The sequence below is a fragment of the Phacochoerus africanus genome, chromosome 2, assembly GCF_016906955.1.
Source record: "Phacochoerus africanus isolate WHEZ1 chromosome 2, ROS_Pafr_v1, whole genome shotgun sequence".
NCBI classification, from domain to species: Eukaryota; Metazoa; Chordata; class Mammalia; order Artiodactyla; family Suidae; genus Phacochoerus; species Phacochoerus africanus.
In genome coordinates this window covers 65881899-65900919 of record NC_062545.1, presented here as the reverse complement: position 1 = coordinate 65900919, position 19021 = coordinate 65881899, and the positions used below count along the sequence as shown (strand labels likewise).

Here is a 19021-nt window from a genome sequence, read left to right as displayed (position 1 = left end):
GTGTAGATTGGCAGCTGCAGCTCCAATTCAACCCCTAGCCTGGGAACTTCCATATGTTGCAGGTGTAGCCCTGTAAAAGCAAAAATAAATAAATAAATAATAAATGTAATTACTACTTTTTAAAATTACATATGTGCTTCACATTTATGGTTCACATATAATTAAAGACAAGAAAACCATGCTAATTTAACATTGTTCTGGAAGTACTATCCAATGTTAGGAGATGCAAGAAAGAAATAAGAGGCAGGATTTTTGGAAAGAAGACTGTAAAATTATTATCACTTGCAGACAATATCATTATGCATTAGAATACTCAGGAGAATAGACCAAAAACTATTGGGCACAATAAGTACGTTGACAAGTTACAAACAAATAGACAAAAATCAATAGCTTTAGGAACTCTCGATCAAAAATGGTCATTAAATGATAAATCATGCCATGCCCTTGAGTAGAAAGACACAATAAAGATATCCTTAAAGTAATCTATGTATTCAAGGAAGTTTCAGGTAACATGCAAACAGATTTTTTTTTTAATATAGAAGTTCACCTAAGAAACCATGAAACTAGGAAAATTCTGCAGAAGATGAGTGATGGAGGGAGCATTAGTCCAACCAGATAATAAGGCAGATGATGAAGCCATAGTACTGTTACTTGTGGGTCAAGAATGAAGACAAGATTCTCATCTGCAACCAAACAATCCAGTGCATTCGCACACGCAAACTTGGAAAAATTCAGAACAAAACCTATTTATTTTACCCAGAGGGCTGTTGAAATGGGAGAAATAAATGGAACAGAATGGAGTCCAGAAACAGATCAACAGGAAGAAGGAAACATTGGCAACTCTCTCAGCAAGGGATTTACACTTCTGTAGTTAAAAACAAAACAAAACCCTAAACATCAGCATGATACTATTTTTTATTTTATTTTATTTTGTTCTTTTCCTGCCTTTCAGAATGACAAACATTTAAAGTATTGACATCACTGCTGTCTAGGATATGAGTGCATGGGTACTTTTATTCACTGTTTGTGGTAAATTGATGCAGAAATTCTGAAGGGCAATTTTGTGTTTATATCAAAACTTTTAAATTCATGAAATTTACCCTAAGATATATTTGCAAATTTTTCCAAGATATGCCCACATACATACACACTGATATTGCAGTGTTCTTTGCAGTAGGAAAAAAAAAAGCAGGAAATACATCAATGAGAAATTAGTTGAATTAGTGTGACACATCTATAAAGTGGAATGGGGTGGATTTGTATGCGCAGACAGAGAAATATCTGCAAGATACATCATTCAATGAGAAAAGCAAGGCGCAGGACAGTGAATAGAGTATGATTCTTTTAGTACAAATCCAAGAATAGAGTTTCATACATATTTATCTAAAAGAGATCAGAGAAACTGTTACAAGTGTTTACCAGGGGGGAGATGGATTATAAGATTCAAGGTGAAGGAAAAACTTCTCATTTTCTACCTATCTTAAATATTTGGATTTTCCAGTGTTTTACCTGAATTTTCTTTTGTTATTTGTATAATGTTTTGCTTAACAACAATTTGTATGTTATCTGGATGATGAGCTCTAGGCTAATTTTTAATTTCTTTATATTTTCTTGTTTTTGAAACACACACACACACACCCCTTAATGTTATTTTTCAAAAGCCCAGTTCAAATGTTAAAAATAAATAGCAAGAACACCCCAAACTTTCTGATACTCAATATATGTGTTAGTCAGCAATATTTGTATTTTATATGTACTCTTTAAGCTTATTTTAAATATGTTGTTGTCACTCTTGTCACATTTTAGCCTCCAACAATGATAATTCTGACCTGAAATTACTACTGAGCCTACACAGCTAAAAAAACTAATAAAGAACATTTAGGTTAAAGGGCATAATTGCCAAACAAAAGTATAGCTAGATAAATATGCTAAAGGTTGAGTTAAAAACTCAACCTTCTCTCATATCTCAAGATTTTTACCGTTTAGCAAATATTTGATTTTTTTTTTTCTCTTTGTGTTTCTTGGTTCAGAAAGGCTATTTAGCAGTGATTCTTTGAAAATTAGTTCAGAAGTCCCTAACTGATAAACATTAAGGAAAAAAACCCAAAAAACAAATCTTGGACTGGTTCAAAGAAACTATTTATTTATTTATTTAGTCTTTTTGCCTTTTCTTAGGGCCGCACCCGCGGCACATGGAGGTTCTCAGGCTAGGGGTCCAATCGGAGCTGTAGCCACTGGCCTACACCAGAGCCACAGGCAAGGCTGGATCTGAGCCGCATCTGTGACCTACACCACAGCTCACGGCAACGCCGGATCCTTAACCCACTGAGTAAGGCCAGGGATCCGACCCGAAACCTCATGGTTCCTAGTTGGATTCGTTAACCACTGAGCCATGACAGGAACTCCGAAACTATTTTAATTAGAGATAGAAATCTTTTTGCTTCCTCCTCCTTAATGCCTTTTGGTATCTGTTTACCACTCCACCATCACTGTCAGGTGCCTTAAGCAGGCCCCTGCTTCCGCTTCCTTGTTATTCTGCAATAGCCCCTGGCTGGTTTCCCTTCCTGCCTCCTGTCTCCACCAGAGCCCTCTGCAATGATCTTTCTACAACAAATCTGAGTCTGTCATTCTGCAGTTTAAATCCCTTCAAGACTCCTCATTGCTTTCAGAATCAGTCTAGGCTCCTCTGTGATGCTCTCTGTGACCCCGTCCTTGCCACTAACTAGTCTTTCCTCTCTCGTTTCGCCTCTCACTCTTTAAAGCTGAACCATCCCGGTACAAGTACACTTCCACTGTGGTTAGCCTGTGTCTGTGTCAGGCTCTAGTAGCAGTGTACTTGTCTATCAAAAGCTATTAAAACATGTCATTGTACTGACCAATCCCCATCAGACTCTGAAAACCCTGAAAGTGAGAGCTCTTCTCTCTATCACCAGTGTTTGATATGTAATCAATATTCAGTAAATGCTGACTGTTAAAAATGTTATTATTCAATAGATTACCAAAATATATCTTTGTGCTGCAAATAAAAATGAATAGTCAGCATGAATTGAGTATACATTGAATAATCTTGGAACATGATACATATTAGCCCTATGTGTGTAAGGACGATTCTGTTGAATGTTCACTTATTTAGTATGTAAAGATACTGCTATAAAATAGATGATACTGTTGTCTTTATTAGATCATATTATATGCTTCATAAAGTGATACTGTTTTTTTTTTTCAGTCTGGATGATCTTGGTTTCTCTGTTTTATGTAGCTCATTCAACTGATTCTGAATCATCTTACACTACCAGATTTGTGTAGATTAGCACAGACTTGCAAACTACTGAACCAGCATTGCTGTGATCCTCTGCAGTACATCCACCTCAATCTGCAACCATACTGGGCAAAACTAAATGACACCTCTCTGGAATTTCTGCAAGCTCGCTGTACTCTCGTCCAGTGGCTTAATTTATCTTGGACTGGCAATAGGGGCTTCATCTCTGTTGCAGGATTTAGCAGGTTAGTGCCAAGCCTCATTGGAGGTGATTTCACCAGCAGGCTGTACTGACTCTGGAAGAGTTGCCATAATAAAAGTTTGAAATTATGTACCACATACTTTAGAGAAATCCATTTTGTGTCTCACGTTCAGAATACTTCTGCTTATAAAAGTAGTTGAGTTTCACCATCCTTTTCTGCTAGACATTGTAAGATGGAGGGAAATAATGCCCTTTACCTCACATTTTTAAAATCCCAAGTAACTTTCAACAGGGCTCCTTCTGTTTTTTTCTTTCTCATATTTTCAGCACAGATGATTAACACATTTTAAAAACTATTTCCAAATCAAAATCTACCTCTCTAATGTGATTTGTCAGAAATGGAAAACAATTTATTATAGAACATTTTTAATTAAATCTTAATTACATGTGCAATACATCACCCAAATTTAGAAGCTCGTTTAAACTAATTATGTTGAAAATGCAATTGCATGTTAAATAGGCGACCACACTTGCAGACCTGCCCAGGTGTTTCTGCTCCTTTCTATTTAAGCATTTAGTTTCCTTACTATTAAATGTCACCTGTTAAACATTTGAAAGCTTGCATGAGTGCATATTCATTTAGTAATGCCATAGTCATCTTTCCTGTGATACAAACAGGTGTTTTTCTCTTAACCTTGATGATGGTTATTCTCATTATATGTTACAGTATAATCCCTTCATTTCATTAAGTTAAATAATGAAGAAGTAGACTCTTTGGGAAAAATTGCTTGTTTTTGATTAATGAATATTCTCCTATACTGTTTTTTGGAGTTAAAATTATCTACAGCCCTCACTACACACATTCCCAGTGGATACATTCCTGAACAGTGGTTTATGAATTAGAAATTTGTATTTTGAGTTTTATTTCCTCTTGACTTAGATTATAAAAATAAAGATGCCGTCCCAGAAATAAATATTTGATGTCATTAGATTTGGACGAAATCATGTTTGAAATAGTAACAGTGTGTTCAGAATGCTAATATTGATTGTTTATGCAACAAAGTAAAAAATAAACACAAGCAGGAATGGCTTATAGCACATGTTGAAACCAAGGATGCACTTAGGTTTTCTTTTCCAGAAATAGAGCCGGGGAGGGGTTCTTAGATAAAATATCATGGGACTGTGGGCAGGTCTAAAGATTTTTAAACATGCTATGTATACAGAATTCTTTTTTATTTTGAAAATTTGCTTAAGAGGGTATGTATATATATATATAAGAAGTATGTATATATATATATATATAAGAAAAATAAGGCATTTCTTTTTGGCAGTGTGATTTGGGTGAATTTTTATAGAATCTACATTTTGAAAATTGCTGGACCTTTGACAGCTCTCCAGCAGAACACAGCTTAGTCCTTTCTACTTCCCTTTACCACAAACACACACACTTCTTTGGCCAATTTTCCTCGCTGCTAATGGGAGTGAGAAAAACTGAAGCTAATGATGACTGGGTATTCAGATTTGCCCTATGGATCATAAACCAATACTGACAGTCTCAGAGAGCAGATAGAACCATTGGTATCAGTAAGCATTATTTTACATTATAAGGACTTTGGAGTATTTTAATTGCCCTCACAGCTCTTTTTTCAGTGTTTCCCACTATTAGGAACTTATTAAGTATTTGCTTTTGCCCTCGGTGTGTAAGGCATTGTGGTGAGTGTTGTGAGCCTTGTAAAGAGATAAGTAATATTGTTCCTGAGACAGAAAAGATAAAGATATCAGGATAAACATTTAAACATATTCTTTCTATAGTTTTATAAATAAATGACAGGGAGGAAATGAATAAGTATAGACAATAAAGAAAACATTGGTGACAAATGGCTGAAATTCAGCTTTTTGGGCAAAAGGTTGCATATAATCATGGTAAAATGTAAAGATCATTTAAAATCAATTTTTTAAAACTCCCTTTATGTAGCGTCTTTGGGTGCATGAGCTTAGAAATGTAAGTTGTGAGAAGAAAACTTCACAATGCTACTTTTAAAATTTTAGACGCATAATGGATAAAGATCTTCTTTTGCAAGGTTAAAGCTCCAGTCTACTTTCTCACCAGTAATTTCTCTTCCATTTTCAACCCAGCCATTTAGTTGCCATGGGGCTGCCTGAATAATCACAAAAGTACATACATAAAGTTAAGTTTTCTCTATTTCACAGGAGTATTTCAGCCTATAAAACCATAAATCTTAATAAAATTCCTTTAAGCATGGTCATTTTCCCATTCAGAAAATAAAAAGTTTAAATAACAGGGAGGAAGAATATTTTTTTCGAGTGAGAGATACTGGAGATTTGCCTTCTGATTGCTGTGACCCCCTTGACGTGACTGTTGAATTGATAGTCATTATGGCTTGTAGGCAGCATTCCCAGAATAAACAATAAATATTCATGGCTTGATTATTAATGAATAATCTATGAATAAGTATGATCTATTTATGTTCATTACTATGAAGAAGACTTATTTATAATACTTTAAAGAAAAAAAGTACCCATTGTAAAATAGAGACCGATGGTGAGGAGCTGGTTTTTGAGCAAGTTTTTGGGAGAAGTTGCATAGAGTTCATTTTTGTTGCCTAAAAATCTTATCCTCACAAGCTGAAACTGTTTCACTGGATTTTAAAGAACTTAGGAAATTACTTTATTCACAATAGCAAGGAAATAGGTTAAGATGGAGTAAAAGGAACTTAAAACTTTTAATCAGTTATTAACATTCTCTTCTATTTACAGATTTGTAATTTGCAGCATCAAGGACTGCTCATGTATATCGTTACTCATTAAAGTCACATCTATTATAATTCCACTTTTATAATACACTTTCCTAAAGTCGTGGGTATTCCTTCACCTCCCTGCCTGTTTGTGCTCTGCTTAATCATGTCTTTCTGATGTTTGAAAAGCACTAGGTTTGTTTTTCTACTATCATTTTTCTTCAGATAGTTGCTCAAACTAATCACCTTGATCTCTACCTCAGTTACATAGAAGTTTCCACCCCCAGCCCTTCTGCTTGTTCCCTTCAGAAAACATTACTGGATGCTTCCCATATTCAAGGACTTGATGTTGTGACACAGAGCTACAGTTTTATAGAATCGAGACTTTTTACCTATTCATATATTTGTTTATTCAGCTGCCTGCCTATGTTGTATACTGTTATCCCTTTTAGATGGTCAGTTCCTAGAGATGAAAGACAATTTAAGAATTCTTTCCTTCTACCATTGCTGGTTAGTTCCATACACAGTTAAGCAAGAAGTTTTGTTTTTATTGACTTGATTTGGGGTCAGATACAGTAAATAGTGCTCCAGCTATTTGGGATTAAAGCTATCTTAAATATGCTGTCTTATAAAACTCAGTGTTAGTCAACTAACAAAACATGAGATGAAGAATCAGAAGCCATGGATTTTATGTCTAATTCTTCCCTTTACCTTTATACTTCAGGCTGGCTATAAAGATTAGTGCCTTTTATTTTATGACGAGTAAATGAAGATTAAATCATTTATTCATGTGATGTTAATTATTTTAGGGTGCAAGTTACCATTTAGTAAATTACTTCTTATGTACTTATATTACTCTGGACAAATTAATTCACCTCATAAGGATAAGCAATTTATTTCTCTCTCCAGAGACTCCTTTTGTCGTAGCAGGAGACCTAGCTTGGGATTGTTTATATGAACTTAGGTCTTCTCTTAATACCCTCAATATCAAGAAATACTTGATGAGAATTCATAACATGGAATGAATAGGCCATAGCAAATAAAGAAGTTATAGTTCTCTTTTCATCACAATTGAGGTGAATAAATAGATGACCAAGACAAAAAAAATGTATGTAATTAATGCATTAAAATAAAATCTTATGCGGAGCATTAAGCAGAAAAATGTTGTGTTCAGCTAATTAACTGCTTTTGCTGCTACTCCTGCCTTCTTGGAATGGAGATATTATGGAAAAGTAGGTAGTATAGATTTTGTAAGTTTTGGAAGAAAGACTATGGGGGTATTGACTAACTAATCCACTCAGAGTAAAAATATGCAATATGGAAAGAGAGAGAGTCATAAAAGTAATATAAATATGACTATTATCTGTATTATGCTTCCAAATTCTATCATTTTGGGGAAGTTTTTTTAGTGTAATAACAGTTGACTTTCTGGTGATTGACTTGCCATTTTTAGAAGGGTAAAATTCAGTAATGAGAGCAAAGACTAAACTATTCCAAGTCTAATCCCAAAGAGAATTGTAGAAGAAAATGTTTTGCCAAATAAGACCTTTGAGAGATAAGACTAAAGATTTTGAGTTAATATGCTCATTTAACTTTTGTAATCTGCAAATAATTTTAAAAGTATCAAATCAAAATATGATACTCTACTTCTCTTATACCCCGCACTCATTTCTAGATTGCTAGCTTATGGATAAAAACTACCCATAACTACTATGTATATTCAAAGTAAGATAAAAATATTAATTTTGTCATATTTCTTAGAATTGGTTTGACACACTTAAGGGAAAAATACTCTTGGGTCCATAGAATTTAGTCTCTTCCAGAAGAGGCAAAACTTAAATTCTTCAAACGAATTTTCATTATTGGAAGATTTATTCAACAAACTCATAAAATATTTTTATTTTTGTCTTTTTAGGGCTGCATCTGTGGCATATGGAGGTTCCCAGACTAGGGGTCAAATAGGAACTGTAGCTGCTGGCCTATACCACAGCCACAGCAATGCCAGATCCAAGAAGAGTCTGTGACCTACACCACAGCTCACGGCAATGCCGGATCCTTAACCCACTGAGCGGGGCCAGGGATCGAACCTGCATCCTCGTGGATACTAGTAGGGTATGTTACCACTGGCCAAGCCACAATGGGGACTCCTCATCAAATGTTTTTTACATGCCTGACAAGTAGCATGTACTTAGTTTTTACATGGTAAGAACAAGGTGTACCAAAAATCCATTTCACTTGCTGAAGGACTTGATGCAGGTTATAAAACTCAACATAAACAAATCTGTATATTAGATGAGCTTGATTTTAGTTCAGTATGTAGATTGTATGTCATAATTTAGTACACGTCGCCTCCCCTTGAAATAGATCCAGAGTCTGAAGATTGAGCATCCCATCCAATGCGACCACCCAGATCTAGCACACCATCTCTTCCCTGAATATTGTTGTGCTGTCCTCATGGTCCCCCTACCTTCCGCCCTGTGCCCCTTCAGTCTGTGCTCTGCACAGAAACCAGAGTGACTCTGTTATAACACAAGCAGATGGGGCCCTGCCTCAGTTCAAGACCCTCTGATGACTGAGAAGCCCATTTCCTTCAAAATGAAAGCTGGGGTCTTTATAGGACACACGCTGTATGACCTGCTCCTGACCTTCTCTGCTCTGCTCATTGCCCTCTCACTTTGTGTCTCCCTGGAGTTCCACTCTCTAGGTGTTGTCCCGTCTGGGAGCCCCTGCCTCAGGGCCTTTCCCTCTGCCTGGAGGGCCGCTTCTCCAGGTAACTTGCTTTGCTCAGCTCCTTGATTCCTCTGGGTCTTGACTCACCTTCTCAGTGAAGCCTCTCTCAACACCCTGTCTACCCTTGACACTTCCTGCTGCTCTTCCCTGCTTTTATTTCCTCCTTGGCACTTTTCACTCTCTAATAATACTATTATTTTTCCTTATTGAATGTATTTGTTTATCCTCTCCCTCTCCGACCAAGGTGTGAATAAGCTCCATGAAAGCAGGGACCTTGCTCACTGCTAACTCCCCAGTGCCTGGAGTAATGCCTGGGTCAAAGTTAGGAGCTCAGTAAAAATTTATTGAATGAATGAATGAATGTGCTTGATGCAAACTGCAGTCTAGCTACTACAGCTGGCAAAGGACACAGTAGTGAGACAGGTTGGAGGAAATCAAGGACAGGGAGGAGTTGGAGGAGTGTCAGAGAATTCGACGGAGGAGGAGGGTGGTTGTGTGAAATGCCACCATAACTCAAGTAGTACAAGGACTGAAAAGAAAGGCCTTTGCATTTGGCATTTAAAAGGAAAGGGTGAATTTGGGGAGCACAAAACACATATTGCAATGGATTAAGAATAAATGGATGTTTAAGTGTAAATAAGATGTGTAGGGTACTGAGTTAACTGCAATATTTAAAATAAATATGTAGCAATTTGTTTTTAATTGTGTTTGAATATGAACTGGCCAGGATTTAACTTTTAGTGTACATGGGGTGCTTTCACCTTTGAAGACTGCTCTCACACTGTTGTTGGCTGTTGGAAACCACACAGCACTGTTTTTGAGTAAGTGCTATGATGTGATCCTAGTCTGCCTTCTAAGGCTGAGGAAATGCTGAGACTTGAGTAGAGGGCTTTTCCCAGGTCACATGCTAGGAAAGAGTGGAACAGGGCAAAACACCCATCTTTTGACTTCGAAGTCCAGCGTTACTTCTTTTATTTTCATAAGTGATTGATTTAGTCAGTTTTATCTTGCATATGTATTTGTAAACTAATTAAATCACGTAGGAAAAAATGTGGCATAAATAAACTAACAGTATGTGACTGATACTGAGATGGGCAAGAAACTGTCAGGAGACCTAGACAGGAATGTGTGGTGCATTTGTTTAAGGGTTTGCTTTGTTAGATGATCAGGTTTCAGGGATTGTAACAGTCCCAGACTCACCTTTTACTTTTATTATCAGATGATAACTGTGGATGGGACTGTTTTCCCCCATCTGTCTTGTAGTGAAGATAAATATTGTTATTCCTACTCTGATAAGGGATTTTGTGTCCTCCACATTGAAGAGTTTCTGTGTATTTCATGGGAAGCTGAAGTCAAATATCTTGTATTAATTTCAACCTCAGTCTAGGTGCTAAATAGTAATAGTTACAAGAAACATATCATAACAACACAGTTAAACCAATCCAGAAATGTTCTGAGTTGAGAAGAAACTGGTCTGATTTGTTCCGAGATCATTTATTTGAAGCTGTCACTTTGGTGCCACGTTCAAAGTAAATCATCCATTACTGAGTGGATACTGTTGAGCGGAAAATCTCTTCCAAGAGTTTTAGAGGTTTTTTTGTTTTGTTTCTTGCCTCTGCCAACTCAGATGAGAATTACAGGTAAGTAGAAGAAATACACCCTCTGCTTTCTTAATTTTCCACCTAGCATTAGCTGACTTTTTGTGTGAATGCATTTTATCTTCTCAGGATGATTCTTTTTCCCCAGTGGAACAATACCTGTTTCAGCATTCGGTAAATGAGAATTTAAGTGAAACAAGTTTTGTATTTTCCCTAATAGCAATCCATTCTTCTGAAAGTGTCTGCTTTGAGTTTCTGTAATTCCAAAGTACTTGCAAAAAATATCTTTTAGTTTTACAAAATTGACATGGAACATTGTTTTTACAGGTTTCTGAAGGTCTGTGGATCTGAATTAGTGCGCCTTGAATTATCTTGCAGCCATTTCCTTAATGAAACTTGCTTGGAGATTATTTCTGAGATGTGTCCAAATCTACAGGACTTAAATCTCTCATCCTGTGATAAACTACCACCTCAGGCTTTCAACCACATTGCCAAATTATGCGGCCTTAAACGACTCGTTCTCTATCGAACAAAAGTAGAGGTAAGATTTACACCTTTGCTAGTGTATTAGCTAACTGAATATTTAGGTGCATGTAATTGCTCATAATAATGTGATTTCTGATTTTTAAATAGATTAAGAATATTATGCCATCTGAGCATTCTAAAATCATTAGAGCTGATTTCAGAATTAGCCTGCTATGTTTTGGGTTGGTTTTTTTTTTTTTTTCCCATGTTAAGAAAATGTTATCTCTTGTGCTCTGAAAATTTTTGCAGTGCTGCTTATGTTTCTAGGTGAATAAACAATCAATGGGCTGAGGTGAGCCAAAAGGAATTAGAGAAAGAGAAAGGAGGAAAGTATGGAGAAGGACATTTGCTTAGAGTAGGAGGAAGCAAAGTGGAATTTATCCAGGACCAGACATGGGTCCTGGATAAAATTCCTAAAACATAGTTTAGGAGTCTCATTTTTAAAAATGGAGTCATGTAATATTTATTTATCTCCTTGCTTTATTCACATATCTCTTGGATAGCTTATCAGATTGTCACATATACCACCTGACTCTAACTGTGTAGCTCATGTTTTACCATAATCTACTCAGCTGTTTCCCAAATGATCAACATTTAGGTGTTTTCAGCTGTTTTTCCTTTACAAAAATCTAGCCATAACATTCTCTTGCACAGTTTTATATGTACCTGCTGTTATTGCTACAGGACAGAGTTCTGTAGGTGGTATTGCTGGGTCAAAGAGTACCTGAGCCCCTGTAGGAATACCCACTTACTGCGCTATGCTTATTTCCTCTGCTCCAGTCATGTTGGCCTTCTTTCTATTCGTTGATCATTCTGATCTGGTCCCAGCTCATGACTTTTTCTCTTCTGCCTATCTGGGCTATCCTTCCAGCTCATTACATGGCTGCCTTCTTGTCAGCTCAGTGTCCAACTTTATATATATATATATATTTTTTTTCAGAGATGTCTTATTAGACATTGATAACAGGAAGACCCCCCCCCCACTTCTAGTTTGTTCTGTAACATCACCCAGTGCATTTTCTTTTGAGCGACTCATCACTCCGAAATTATCTTATTTGTTTTCTTGCTATTATCTGTCACCTTACCCTAGAATATGTTTCATGAAGGTAGGAGCCTTGTCTTTTTTGTGACCATGTACCTGGTATCTAGTAGAGAACTTAGTAAAGATTGAGCGTTCAGTAAATATTTAAATAAATGAATAAGATCATCACATTACTTTTCCAAAATGGTGTACCAGTCGCTTCCTCACCTGTCTTAATGTGTCCTTGGGCAAGTATTCAGCCTCTCAGTATTTCTGTTTCCTCATATCTAAAATGTAGATACTAAAAATACAGATCTCATAGAGTCATTGTGAGAATTCATTACATGTAAGTCACTTAGAAGGTGCCTAACACTTAGTAAACTCTCAATAAATATTAGCTGCTAATAACAGTAGTAATAATATTATTATAGCAGTTTTGTAATGTGTTTTATGATGTGGTAGGGAAAGTCACCTATTTTTTTAAACTTAAAAAATCCTTGTGTGTTATTCTTCCAGATATATTTTTCAGTGCCTTTTTATATTTCATTTTGCTCTTTAATAAGGCTTCTTATCTGTTCATGCAGGTCTTGTTTTACATCCAAGAGCATATTACCGTTTTCTTCACTTACGTTTTATATCTTTCTGGTTAACTTTATCCCTAGTATTTTATAATCTCAGGTACTATTTTCTTCTATTTAATTTTAATATGTTATTGTTAGTATAAAGGAAAATTGGTTCTTTTTATATTTATCTTGTATCTGCTCACTGTATTGAATGTTTATAGTTGATCTAATAACTTTACTTATGTCTTTTGGGCTTTCTAATGATACAGTTATATAAAATCTGGAAATTAATATACTATTTCTTTCTTTTCCAGTATTTAAAATGTTGCTACATTAAGTAGAACTTCATAAATAATGTAGAATAATAGAGTCGCAATAGGTATACCCTCTATATTGAGGGAATGTTTTTAATGTTTCATTTGTAAAAATATTTATATGACAAATATTTGCATGCCTGTTATATGTTGGCACTGTTCTAGGCTCTGGGACTTCATTATTGAACTAAACAGACAACTCCTTATGTAGCTTACTAACTTTATATGTTACTTGATTTTCTTTCTGGTGTGTAGTCTTTATCATTCTCATTTGATTAAGAATATTTTATTAAAAAATGTGTATTATAGGAGTTCCCATCGTAGCACAGTGGTTAACGAATCCGACTAGGAACCATGAGGTTGCGGTTCGATCCCCGTCCTTGCTCAGTGGGTTAAGGATCTACGTTGCCGTGAGCTGTGGTGTAGGTTGCAGACACGGCTCGGATCCCGTGTTACTGTGGCTCTGGCGTAGGCCAGTGTCTACAGCTCCGATTCAACCCCTAGCCTGGAAACCTCCATATGCTACGGGAAGTGGCCCTAGAAAAGGCAAAAAAAAAAAAGACCCCCCCCCCCAAAAAAAATGTGTATTGTAGTTAAAGTTTCTTAAGCCTTCATTATCATACTGATCTTTTTTCTTCTCTTATTTCTTTTTGTTGTTGTTGTTGTTGTTGTTGTTGCTATTTCTTGGGCCGCTCCCGCAGCACATGGAGGTTCCCAGGCTAGGGGTTGAATCAGAGCTGTAGACACTGGCCTATGCCAGAGCCACAGCAACGCGGGATCCGAGCCGTGTCTGCAACCTACACCACAGCTCACGGCAACACTGGATCCTTAACCCACTGAGCAAGGGCAGGGACCGAACCCGCAACCTCATGGTTCCTAGTCAGATTCGTTAACCACTGCGCCACGACGGGAACTCCTCTTATTTCTTAATATAATGACTTATGTTGAACAGGCCTTATGTTCCTGGAGTAATTACTGTATGTTTTAACTTACTATATAGCTAGATTAATTTATAATACTTTGGAGCCAAATGCCTGGATTTGGATTCTAGCTGTATCATTTACTAATTATGTTACCTTGAGTAAGTTTCTTGACCCCCTGTGCGTCAGCTTTCCCTTCTATAAAGTGGAGGTAATGATAGTATGCCTTTCAGAGAGTTATTGTGAGGATCAACTGATTTAACATATGTAAAGTGTCTACACAGTACCTGTTCATGGTAATATTCTTTAAGGGTTTACACTTAACACTTTTTACATCTGCTTTCTTAAATGAAGTTGAGCTGTGTTTTCCCCTTTCATGCCATTTTATCAGATTGGGGCTAGAATTGTGACATCCTAGCAAAATGATTTGTGAAATATACATCTTTTTCTTTGATCTGAAATAGCTTTAATAAATGAGAATTATCTATTAGATAGAACTTATCTATAAGACCATATCTATAAGTCTTTTTATTGGTAGCTCAGAGTAGATATCTTTTTCTTGACATAGTTTTTTTTTTTTTAACTAATCTGTGTAAGCCTGAATATAGTATTCCTGATTTGGGGCAAAATGTTTAGCTAGAGTTTAACCAGTGACCTATTTTGTTGAAAAGAAGACTTTGATTCTAGTTCTGGCCCTACCAGTGACTAGTGTAGTGATCTAGGTTAACCCACATAGTCTCTCACATTCCCAGATTCTTTATTTGTAAAATGAGAAGACTGTTGGCACTGAATGCCTGTTTAAAGATAGTGTTAGCCCATGTCTTTATTGGTTTGTGGTGAAATGACTCAGCATTTATATGGGTATAACATTGTTAGCTAGCTTTTCTTGAATAGACCTGTCCATTCTGAAATTATGCTATACCTGCTTTTTACTGGTGTATTTAATGTTTTATAGTCCTGTGTGCTAATAGGTCTGATATCCTCTAAGCAAGATAATACCTCATTTAAAATTTTTCTGATTCAAGTTAACTTTAAGAAGAAAGTAGCATAGATAATTATTAAGTGAAGCTTCAGGAAGAAAAATAGGATAAAAACCAAGAAATTATATAAACTTGCTAGGTATCTTACATCTGTGATTTTTTTATAAAAATATTTCCCAAGTGATGCTTTTGAAATATTATAAATTAATATGATTAGCATGTCATGGAATGATTAAATAGTGCACAGTTTTCTTCAGTTTACCTCAAGAAATTGATAGAATATGACTATATATTTTTAAAAAGTGATTAATAGGGACTGAGAAAATTTCATATTTCAAGAGCAGAGACCTCTATGTGTACAAGTCTAAATAGCATCAGCTTACCTTCCCTCAGTTACTTAAACATAGATTCAAAATCATTGTATGATTACATTAAGTAAAATTTGGTTTTTACTATATGTTAACTACTATTAAAATTTGTTTTTATTAGTTCATCTGCTAAAATTCCATAAAATCATTTATAAATTTATGTTACACAATTTTTGTGACATTTAGTACATAGAAAAATTATAACATTGATTTTCATTGATTTACAGTTGACTTACAATAAAATTTTAAAAAATATGTCATTTTAGTAAAATAAATGCCAAAATTCAAAATTGAGACAAAACCTACCTAGGCATTCATAGCTTCCCAACCCTGTGTTCAGTTCTCTCTGCCTGTCTTTTATCACTTCTGTTATCTTGTTATTCTTGGGATCTGCATTAGACTTCCACATGGGCACTAAGTAACTCAGAGAATAAAGGGAAAAGACAACACAATCAACTGGTCTATTTTAAAACAAACAGAAGCCATAGCACTGGTATTGGTATCCATTTGTAAGCACCTCCCTTGTAACATAAGCAAAGCATTCTCTCACCCCATTTTCCCTTTCATACATGCACCCTTTCAGTCCCGCACTCAATGATGTTGGCAGATGAGAGAAAATAGAGTGAGGAGACAAGATTTGGGGGATTGGCTTGTCTCTGAACCTTCTACATACTCATTGGCAGAACATTCAGATGTTATAAAGTGTTTTGAAATGAAAGAACAGCTATTGATTTCAGATGCCTCTGTTTGCTCTAAGAAAATGTATGGGGAGAAGAAGAACTTCCTGGGAAAGGGGTTGTTGTTGTTGTTGTTGTCTAAAGGAATACAAATTATCCAGTGGTACTTTTACCCTTCTTCTCCTAAGTGGTGCACAATTATAAAATAAATAAAAGTTAGTAATATAAAATATTAACTGTATTATAGCATATTATCTTCAGAGAGGTCAGATTTATGATGTAGTTGAATTATATCTTATGTACCTATGTAATTTACATTAATAAACAAAATGTATGTATGCCATTTTAATAAGACTTGAAAGCAAATCTCTATAAATAGTGAATAAAGCTTTGGAGGATATTGGAGACCTGAGTTTTAGTCCCAAAGTTTGGGAAAACTTACTGATGTATTCTGGTTGCTATCCTAGACATTTTGCATATTATTTAATCCTTTACACTAGTCCAGTGAGAGTAGGTGTCAGTTATTCTTTTCATCTCTATTTGCAAGATTCTTATTATATATGATAAATACTCATGGCAGGTACTTCTTTAGCCATACATGGTGATGTATTTTCATAAGAGAAGGGCTGTGGAAATTTAACTTATTAAGTACACTTTTAAACACTTAAAAGGAATAACCTTTTATTTTGAAATAACTTTAGACTTACAGAAAAGTTGCATAAAAAGTAGATTCCCCTACTGTATGTATTTTTTTTTTCCTGCACCATTTGAAAGTAGATAGAAGATACAATTCTCCTTTACTCCTAAAGTGGCATATATCTACAACTTCTTCTTAAATATTTGTGCCATGGGCTAAATTGTGTTTCCCCCAAATTCATGTGTCGAAGTCCTGACCCCAGTGCCTCATAATGTGATAGTCTTTGGAGATAAGGTCTTTGAAGATGTAATTAAAATTGAATGAGGTAATTAGAGTGGGGCCGAATCCAATATGAATGGTGTCCTTATGAGAAGAGGAGATTAGGACACAGAAACACACAGAGGGAAGACCATATGAAAATACTGGAAGAAGATGGCCAGTTTCAAGCCAAGAGGAGAGGCCTTACAAAAAATGAACCCTGCTGACACCTTGATCTCAGAATTCTAGCCTCCAGAGTTGTGAAAAAATAAATTTCTCTTATTTAAGCAACCTCGTCCATGGCACTTTGTCATGACAGTTCTAGCAAACTTATGCAACTTCTAAAGGATGGCCTAGGATAACTTTTTAACATATTGCATAAAAAAAGTGACTTTAAGAGAAGTCTTCCGCATTGTCTAAAACAATCTGGATTGTGTTGGAAGTTTGAGCCTGTTTACCTTTTCTTTGTTTGGGAAAAAAATATCAAGAATGGGGGGTGAGATGGGGCATGTTAGGTAGCTCAGTAAGAATGTCATTCTGTTGCTTAGCAGCAGACAGAAAACCAGGAGTGTTTTTTAAAAGTTGGAGTTATAAATGGAACACCTGCATCCAGTTTTGATTGCCTCACTTCAAGAATGATAGAGCATAAATTGAAAGAATCTGAAGAAGTGAAAAAACTGATTATAGGTATTGTAGGGGACTAGTATATGACAGTAATCCGTAAGTATGGTTCAGCAACTGTTTACTTGGCCTACTAGGCTGGGACGACAGTTTCAAGGATCCCACTGCCTTCATCTTCATGAACTAGAAGACAGCAAAAGTCGTTGGTCTTTACTTCTGTTGGATACCAACAACTCTCCTCCTGTTTTCTTTTTTCTGTGCCAGTTTCTTCAGCAGAGTGGATGCATCAGTAAAAAGGCATAACACCCCCCTTCCCCGTCTGTTGATGCAAGCACCTGGGCTTTCCTACAAAAGATACATAAACTGTCTTTTGAAAATAGTATGATTTGATTGAGTGCCATGAATTCACTTTCTGAAACATAGATAATGGTGTTTTCCTGATTGCATTCTTAATTTAAAGAACACATTCTTGTATATTGTTAAGTAGAAGCATGGGTGGCTTTTCTTTTAGTAGAGCCAGTGCAGCTAACAGACTCCAGGAGAGGGATGGCCTCTCACCAGAGCCAGTGCTGAGTACTAAGTTCAAGAGGAGGACTTGAAGTAGCGAGAACCTGCTTTGGTCACCTAAATTGACTAATGCAGGCTGTTGTTAGCTGTCACCTGAAATTCAGACCCATTGCAGACAGATTCATTTAGCTAGATAACATATAAAACAAAAGGCATTAATAATTACTTTGTTCTTAAATAGAATCAAGAATCAAGATTTGAATAACTTTTAGTATATTATATATACTGAAACTAACAAACTTTGGGGTTTTTTGGTCTTTTTAAGGCTGTACCCGCGGTATATGAAAGTTCCCAGGCTAGGGGGTTGAATCGGAGCTGTAGCCTCCAGCCTACGCCACAGCCACTGCAAGACCAGATCTGAGCCACGTTTGCAATTTACACCACAACTTGGCAATGCTGGATCCTTAACCCACTGAGAGGGGCCAGGGATTGAACCTGACTCCTCATGGATGCTAGTTGGGTTTGTTACCTCTAGGCCACAACAGGAACTCTGAAACTAACAAACATTTAAATGTCTTTAATATATGTATTCAGGTAAGAATATGTCTCTACTTGTTTTCTGTCTTGAATAGCTTTGTAAAAGTTCCAGTGGGAATACGAGGATTATGGTGGGATTGAGTGTGTGAGATCTGCAGGATAGGCTATGGTTCATTCACAGTCGAGAAGCCTCTTAGGTACTATCATCCACATTCATGACAGTAACCAGCATGCCAAGTATAAGAAGTCTACCTGGAAAAGACACATTCTTTAGAGACAGCTGATTAACACATGCTCTTGATGTTGGCATATCATAAAGGAAACCAAATTATAGTAATAGGACCTGTTTGGTGAGTTTAGAATGAAAACAGGGAGTGTTAGTTATGTGACTTAAGTGCTTAAATGCCATCAGCACAAAACAGATTGATACTGTCATTTTAACAGGAAGGAAAGAAGTGGTTTTTTCAACATTTCAAAAAAAATTTTTAGTGTTTAAAAATTTTTTTATCGAAGTATAGTTGACTTACAATGTGTTAGTTTCAGGTGCA

General features: G+C 36.0%; 1 protein-coding gene across 2 annotated transcripts in view; it reads left to right on the top strand.

Annotated features, from left to right (window-relative positions):
• Nucleotides 1-19021, top strand: part of FBXL4 (F-box and leucine rich repeat protein 4) — a 62791-nt gene that overhangs the window by 29853 nt on the left and 13917 nt on the right. For both annotated transcript variants that reach the window (XM_047761391.1, XM_047761397.1), the window contains exons 5-6: nt 3260-3504; nt 10873-11086. In XM_047761391.1, the coding sequence (XP_047617347.1) occupies nt 3260-3504; nt 10873-11086 (459 nt within the window). The remainder of the gene's footprint in view (nt 1-3259; nt 3505-10872; nt 11087-19021) is intronic.